Consider the following 8,926-nt stretch of genomic DNA (forward strand, 5'->3'; position numbering starts at 1 on the left):
CTCTTTCCTCTATAGAAACATCATCTTTGACATTGTACTTTCTCTGGATCATTTGCCTAGGACACTATTTCAAAATCTTGCTGCTTCTGTTGTTTTCCTACCAAGTCAGTTTTGTTCAGGTTTCTTTCTTTTCTTTTGTATCTTCCACAGCACCCACCTCCTGTCAATCCAACACACCGATGATGAGTTGATAGTCTTTCCAATTATTCTCATCACATCTCCCTGTTTGAACTTCACTGGCAGCCCCCCCTGCTTTTATATACCAAATTCAAATTCTTGCCCTTGCATGCAAAGCCCCTTGGTAGAAATCCCAGAATTATTCCACTTCCCTGTAGCTATAATTATACGAAGCATCTATCAAATCTTGTGCAGTAAAGAAACCTATGAAAGCCAGGAATGAAATTAGATTAGTCCACATAAAAATACAAAGAGTGATATAGACCTTTTTTCCTGTCAAAAATATTGCAAAGGTCAATTAAATAGTTCTTTGGAATTCAGTATTAACATGAGAATTGCTTCCCCCCCCCCCCCCCCCTCACAAACCTTCTTGCACTTTTTACTATAGCCTTTGTAACTTTTTTAATACAACATAGTCAAAAGCAATTTATGTGAAATAAGAGAAGGTGTACTTTGTGCTTATCTTCTAAAAGCATTATATTAACAAGATACACTAGCATTGGCCTCATCTTGTGGGTTTTTTGTTCTTTCATTCTTTTATTTTCAGCATTTTAAAACATCTTGCTGAACACTTAAAAAGGTCTTGTCGTCTTAAACAGATACTGTGGTTCATGTAAAAAGTGTCTCAGTCGTTATTAGGATCTCCTTTGTTAATGAAGAATGTAAGCCAAATATTGCTGTGAATTGCTGATATTTTTCCCCCTCTTCAGCACTAAGGAGATACTTGGCATCAATTAAAATAAAGATAACACTTGTGCAGGAAAGCCTCAATTTACAGTTTACAAGTCTCATGTAAATCTGCTGGTATCAAAAGTGAAGCAGACACCATCAGCATAAGAGGTTCAAAGCCCTGCTAGAAAATACCTAATGGAAACGCAGCAGATGCAGCAAAAGCTTCAAAGAAAGGACAGGAAAGTTTCTGATGGTGTGTTAGTACAAAGCATAGCCTCCTGTGTCCCTTAACTGCAAGGCAATCCTCCCACAAACCCTCATATGGCAGAGAGTCCAAAAGCCATTTCTCTGCCTGAGCCTGGCATTCCAGGTTATCCTTCTCTCACTAGCTTTTTTTAGGGTGGATTCACAAAAGCACCTACATTGCCAGTTGAAGTCTGACAGGTAAAGTAGAGGAGAAATCTACAAACACCGTCCTTGGCCACTTTGGCCAACAAGCACCCCACTCAACCCTGCGGCATGAGTTTCTGCTTCTTGGCCCTCCCAGAAATGACATCATCTCAGCAAATAAGACCACATTCAGACCGCATGGGATTACGGACCAAATGTACCTGACCCTAATCGCTCCCAAAACTCAGTTTAAACAGCCTTCTCAAAGAATACTTGCCTCACACCCACACCTGTAAGGCCAGAATGAAGTAGAAGGGGTTGTTGGTTCCAACTGCACACCTAAGGTGTGGGGGCAAAGTTTATAACGTCCTCTATTATAGTATATCCTACTGGAAAAAACCCACAGGGTCTAAACTTTCAGCAACTTAACATAGTTCCTGTCCACACCTCCCAGAAAAGTGCACTCAGCCTTAGTCTAGGGGGGGCTAGGAAAGAAGTCTGCATCGATGCTGTTAAGGTACGACTTCTGTCAAAAAAATAGCAGAAGACTCACAGAGTAAGGCACAAAAAGCTTACAAGGTCTCAATCTTTAGCCTTGCGTGAGAGGCACCTAGACCTGGCCCAGTGCTCCCAAGACAGTTTACAGGTTTTGAATGAAACTCACACGATAAAAAGAAAAGATACACACATAGTGGTGGATGTGGTGACCTGGGCTCCAGAACTACCCTCTCTCCTAACTGCACTGGTACAGTTTCTTCTGGTCTGTCTGTCTTCCTCTAGCTTCGTGCACCTTCTCAAAGGTCCCAATTCAGCAGGCTGGCAAAAAGCTCCCACCAAAAACAACGAAAAAACCCTCCAAAACCAAAGCAAATCAAATCACCCTTAGCTAAGTCTAGCTATAGACACTCTTCAGAGGGTTGTTTTGTCCAGGAGCACCCCAATAACACACAAAATACAGGTATATCCTGCTTAGAAGACAGCAAAAGCATCTCTTCCCCTGATCAAACTCTCCACGTTTTACAAGTGAATTAGTTTTCATACTCATAGACAGAATGCATGCAGGCACATTCAGAAGAGATTTTAGGCTGTGAATACCAGTCTTGGATGCTTAGCTCAAGGAAGGACAAGAAATTCCAGAAATAGCCCAAGGATGGGATCCTTGGGCTAGAACTATATCCTCCTGGGGCTATTTCTATTAATTTCTATCTCCTTGCATACTGATTGCTGTGCGAGCTTCTTCGGTTTGTGATTTGTAGTTTGAAAGTGGGGAAACTCTGAAGCTGCTCACCTTCTCTTATTGCAGACAAGCAAGCCCAAAGAACCCCCCTCTGCAACTGGGATCCTCAAAATACCCAAATCCTTGGGCTGGCACTCTGGGAATGCTGGGCCTTCAGCAGCCACAGTCCGAAGTCAGCTCTGCCGCTGAAACTCTCTTGGGCAACAGACACCAGGGCTAACAGATCTCCCAAATACATCCCGTGTCAAGTGAGCAGCACAGGCAGCCAGGGAGTTCAGGATGGGGACTGGGACTGTGCTAAAGCCACTACATCTTTCAATAGCATCTGAGAAAGCAGAATTTGCCCTTTTAATTAATACTGATGTCTACCAGCAGTTGCTGCTATTTCTGATATGTGGGAGGAGAGGATTGCTCTATTCCCCTCCCCCTTTTCCTTTACACCCATTACTTCCTGTCCAAAGCTCATTTGAAGCTGGCCTTGAACCAAATTAATAGTTTTTTCTTTTTAAAATATTGTGATTCACCCAGCTCCTATCAAATCACACTCTGAGACATGAGTCTTGTAATATTTTACTTTCACAAGGTACAAGGACAGCTGTCTGGAAGAACAGGAAGCATATACTGATTTACAGCTCCATCAGAACGCTCAGTAGACCAAAGTAGAAATACTTTAGTATTGCAACCAGGAACTCCATAAGGTTTTTAGAAATTTCTGGATTTTGTTTCTATGTACAAGGACTTTTACTGTCCTCAAATCTATAAATTTAATTCAGCCCATCTACATGAAATTTAAATACAAACTCTCTAAAGTCAGTGTAAACTGGCAGCAATTATAGTCAAGGATTTGAGGAATATAATGTGCTGAAACTTCTGCTAAACAAGTATTATAAAATGCATTTAAAAAAACCTTTCTGTCTAAATGTTAACATTCATACTTTGTTCAAGGGCAGATAGCAAATTATTTTTAAAAACAGTACAGAGCTTCTACAGAAAACAATGTAAAAGTGGTTGCAAAAATGACATAAAATAAAATAAAATCTTAACGTATGAATGTTCTTCTGTTTTAACTACCTCAATAGATTAACATCAAGAAGTAATGATGGAGAATGTACAGCAGTAAGTATAGAAAACACAAGCCTACTTTACAAACTGGGATTTGCGTACCAGACTCATTTACTTTAATGCTCAGTGTAACTACAGCCCAATAGGAACTGAGAAAAAAACAAACAAACAAACCCCAACAAAAACGCCTTGTAAAAGTGCTGAAGAATGTCACCTACGACCAAAAAACAAACAAGAACTTGTAATCAGACACAAACAGACTTTACCTAAAAGTTTTAAGTTTCACAACTAAAACTGCACGAGTGCCAGCCTTTCTCCCCCACCGCTGAATGAAACCTAACAAATATTAAGGTGCCTTAAACGGGGACTGAAAATCATTGGTCTTATTACCTCTCTGCACAAGCAAGAGCACAGCTGTATGGAGGATCAGATTACGGAAAGACAGTTTAACTAATAAAACCAGCAAAACCTTAAAGTCCAACAGGAAAACATTCTGCACCCTCCCCTTTAGGAAAAGGCTTTTTAATAGTCTGAAACAGTATTTTTCAATTTCTTCTCCCTTTACTATTTCTTTCACTTTTTTGATGGTTTCTTTTTGCTTACAAAGGTTTAGGATTTTCCCAGTGAACACTGAAAGGAAATGCAGAGCAAGAAACATAACCTTTTGAGTGCCTTTAAAGCTAGTTTCTTACCTTTCAGTCACACGCACATATCACATACTGTTTCTGAAATCCACTCATCCATATGTCAAACTTCCCATGCTCCCCCTTCAAGCATTGAAAGGACAGGCGATACTAAAGACATATAATATAATCTTCATGGTTTTAAAAAACCCACTCAATGTCATGACCTACATTATTATTGTCTCGCCGTTGGAGCTTAATGTATGTAACTTAAGCAGAGACTCACCTTGCATGATAGCGCGAGTGCCAGGAAGCGCAGGCATTGGACGAGGAAAGGTGTGACGTGGCTGTCTCAGGTTGACTTTCTGTAAATTTGGTTGCGTGCCAGGAGTGAGGCCTGCAGGTTAGGTCATTTCTTCTGAAAACGAGAGAGTTAGAGTGTACTAGTTTAATTCAAACAGTTCAGTAAGGTGACATCCAGCAAAAAAAATCTACCAAACGCTATAGTCAAAATCTAGTCAAACGCTATACAGATAGGACAGGGGCATAATGACTTTACGTGACAGCAAATGAGACAACCTTCTACATGCATGCCAGTTTTGAAAAGACACCAACATTCCTTTAAAATGCTCGAGATGCAGTGAAATGTCAATACTCTCCACGGTCCACCTTGTGTGTTTTTTGTTCCGTTTTTTTTGCTTGTTTTTAAAATTATATTTATTTTGGTAGTGGGGTGTTTTTTTATGAGGGGTGGAGACAGGCAAACAAATTTTAAAGTACCTGACATGTATCCACAGCTTTAATGGTTAAAGCTAATACTGAGACTTATGACTCTTTTACAACATGTCATCAGTACAGTAGGGCTTTGGCAAGGTTTTACTGTGGGTACGTGCTTATGGGAGGAGGTGGGAAGAAAACAGTTAATGACAGGAAGGAATAAAGCCACGTACATTGTTTCATACACGTTAGCAAGAGTGATATAACTAATCGTTTTAACTCCAGCCAAGTTCTGCTTCAGCTCTTGAAATGTCTGGCACCCCAGGTATGCAGGATTTTTTTGTTTGTTTTGGATTTTTTTTTGTTTTTAAAGAATACTCCTCAAAAATAGTTCAGCAATTCAAATATCTACTTAGATATCCCCTCCAAATGTACATGCTCACGTAACGGAAGAGACCCCCCTTCTAAGAAGTACAACAATAACTTGTCAGAGCTTTGTAAATTGCAAACCTTTCTGCAAAACTGCTCTACACTCCTCTGCCCCTTCCTTCTGTTAAGGAATTAGTAACAACAGCTTGCACTTCCTTCCAAGGACTTGCTGTTTGTAACATCTCTCAGCACTTACGAAATAAGTGCGTTCTTTTTCCCCAATGTTAAATAAGCCTTCTGGGTGGAATTCAGCTACTTCTGTTTCAGTGAGCAGATGCTGAGCATGGGCCATTTGTCTAGACCCTCTCAGTCACCCAGGAAGGAAGCAGGAACTTCTTGAAGGTAATTCATCCTGCCCTTCTCTTTGGCTCTTCTTGAGGGAAGTGTAATTTAAAATTTAGACGAGGTATAAGGCGAGACAAATCTCATTCTTCCAAGCCACAGTCTGAAACAAAAGCTTACAGGACCTTAGTTCTTGAGGGTTTTTTTAATGCACTTATGTATTTCACTTATGTGCTTATGAAGTTTATTACTACAAGGTTAAGTAATTTGTCGGAGTTACAAAATAATTTGCTAAGCTGAGAAAGTGTTCCCTTATTTTCATCTTGAACTCTAAAGGTAGTTCTACATTTTTTTACTCATTCCCTCTTTTTATAAATTTGGGTTATCAGACAGCCACTAGATTTAGAGAACAAAACCGAAGCTCTTTATAAACCCAGTATCTTTAAAACAGGTCAAATTTGAGTACACAGCTTTTTTGCAGTACATTCAGGAAGATCTGATGAATTCAGTGATGAATTGCCTTTCCAAACTCTGCATGCAGGACTACAAAAGGAAAATAATAATTCTACAGGGAAGCTGCAATTTCACTAAGAAGTGTAGCATCATTACTGTCACTAAAAAAAGAAGTAATTGTTTCCATAAACAAAAGCCTACTCTTCCCAGTATGACAAAACAGAAAACAGTTAAGCAGAGCATCACTATGTTGTTCTTTCTTGGTAGAATATGAAATTCAGAGTGAGTGGAGGAGTCCAAATACTCTCAGTGCCAACAAGCGCAAAGGATTCTGCTCAGCCACATGATGCTGGGCTCCATACAGTCCTTGCGTACTCCAAGGGCCCCAAGCCTGTGTTCAGGTATGGAAAAAAAATCGTTCCAGTGTTCAGCTGCACAGAACATCGAAGGCTCCAGCTCACCTCTAATGGTATTGATACCAGTTGGGAAAACACAAATACCTATTTAGGCAAATTCATTAGGCCTCAATTGAGCAAAAAGATTTATCTATTATGAGACAATTACTTTTCTACGATGCACCACTAAGGAAACACAAGACTGTAAAGATAGCACAATACAAGCAATGTGTGGAGCATGAGGAAATGAAGGTTGGGAAAGAGGACTTCTGTGATGGTTTGCTACGAGTTTGGAAAACGGTAGGGGAATTCAATCACTGGGAAGGAACAGAAGGGATGCACTTGTAAAGTCAGTACTGTACCTCATGGAACTTCTCAAGATCTTCATAAGATAGCTTCTCGCCACATGAACATCATTTTCAGATGGCATTTTCTGTGCTACAATATCCACCACCACTTTCATCTTCCTGAGCAGCCAAGCAAGGGGAGGAACAGACTGGACTGAGTTGTGACGTGAGGCAGGTCAAGTGGACAAGACCTTTTAAGTTCTGTTTTGGTTTTTTGTGTTTGTGGACACATGTATGTTTTAAGAGGTTCTTATTTTTAAGACATAATGGTCGGAACCGCCTAAAAATACTGGTGGGATACCTGGAGGTTGAATCACGTAGACACCTGCTTTCATTGAAGTCTGCAACATGACTAAACATTAATTTCCTGTGTATAGTCAATAATGCTTTCTGCTGTATTCTCATCATTTAATTACATTTATTAATTCCTGCACTTCAAGAAACAATTTTTTCTAACAATAAATGGAGCCCAGCATGACTATTGATTCCAAAACTCAGCACAAATGGATAGAAGGACCGGAAAGAAAAGATTAAAAGACTCAAACCAGGAATATTTTGCAGGCACCTAAAGATGCTGGAAGCTGAGCATTTATATTCTGATGTAATACCTCTGTATTAATTCTGAGTGACAGAATGAGATCATCTGAACCTACAACCCAGAAAACCTCTAGCATTAATGGAAGCATTAATAAAAGCATTTCACTGAGACTGTCTTTCTACCAGAGCTTTTACAAAAGCTGCTGGAAGGAAAAAGCTGATAAGCTTTGAAGATATGATACAAAGGGAAAAAAACAATTTCTATTGACTATAAGCAATCCGTTAGATAGTGGTCTCAATGACACATATGTGCAAATACTTTAGCAATAAAACAACCTTTCCAATCCAGTTTTTGAGAATAAATCTGTTCTTTTATAGTTACTGCTTGGAAGCCATTAAGAAAGATGTTCTGAATTTCACAGACTACAGAGATTAGAGATACTGGCTTAGATTGCTGCAGCAATACTGAAGAGGTTGACTAGATGGGGGAGGGGGAGAGAAAACATACTTCCTTGACTAAGAGAGAAAAATAATTAAACTGGATGAGCAGATTTATCCATAAAACAATAACAAAAGTCAGAAAAAAATCTTAAAAATGAGAAGTAGACAGAAAATCGAATAAAGTATGAACTACCTCAGCATACAACTAAAATATCAATAAATATGAGCCATTTCCCCTGTTTTCAGACACATTCTGAATTCCTGTAGGTACCGTTCAGATAAAAGACCAGCAGATACAACAGAGGCATGTATTCCCCCCCTCCCCCGCCAACACAATTTCTGTTTTATTCCCATCTACCAAAAAGCACCCTTGTTCTGTTGTAACCCTACCATACAAGCTTTTGCATGTGGAGTCCCAAAGCAAAAGGAGCACAGGCAGTTCCATGGACCTGCATCCAGGTGGAAAGCAACTGCTAGGATTTATTTGCTTGTTAAGGTTTTGTTCCAGTCCTTTGCTGAACCAGGAGAGATGGAAAGCCTGACTGCTGGCTCATATGGAAGTGTAAGGCTGCAAATCTTTCACTGCCAAGTAGCAGCAGCTACACATGACAGAGGCTGTACAGTGTTTCTGAAACAGAAAACTGGCTTTTCATCCCTCTCATTCATCTCGTTAGTGGGCCCTTCTCTTTAACTCAAAGGAGCGTGTATAATACCAGCAGCGCCGACATATCCACACAGAGATGCCCTGACCCATCTCAAGAACAAGGTAATGGATAGTTCCTACAGGGGTTTTTCAGGTAAAACTTTGGAAATGTGAAAATGAACGAAGAGTCGTACTGACGGGGCATTTTAACATGGACTGCCCAGCCTCTTTCCTTTTTAAAGGCTATCTTCTGTTATTTCATGTCCTTACATTGCCCGAAACTTACCGACCCGGATGATTACTTTTCACAAATCTAAATAATTCCTTAAAAATGACTGAGCTTGTCAGAGGCGGGAAGAAACCCCATTCCAGTTGACAGAAAGCCCACCCCCCCTCACCCCCACCCCCGGGTTTCACCCACGCTGACAAAAGCAGCACAAAGCTGCAGCAAGGAGGGTTTTAACTCTTCCAGCTCTACACGGAATAGCGCGCTGCCCGCGGCTACAAGCCACCACCTTGGA

At 40.3% G+C, this 8,926-nt stretch overlaps 1 protein-coding gene across 1 annotated transcript in view; it reads right to left on the reverse strand.

The window, feature by feature from the left end:
* The window catches only part of SHROOM2 (shroom family member 2), an 83,013-nt gene that overhangs the window by 40,815 nt on the left and 33,272 nt on the right, over window positions 1-8,926 (reverse strand). The window contains exon 3 of the mRNA XM_009885963.1: window positions 4,448-4,579. Coding sequence (XP_009884265.1) covers window positions 4,448-4,579 — 132 coding nt within the window. The remainder of the gene's footprint in view (window positions 1-4,447; window positions 4,580-8,926) is intronic.

The sequence above is a fragment of the Charadrius vociferus genome, unplaced genomic scaffold, assembly GCF_000708025.1.
Source record: "Charadrius vociferus isolate BGI_N301 unplaced genomic scaffold, ASM70802v2 scaffold105, whole genome shotgun sequence".
NCBI classification, from domain to species: domain Eukaryota; kingdom Metazoa; phylum Chordata; class Aves; order Charadriiformes; family Charadriidae; genus Charadrius; species Charadrius vociferus.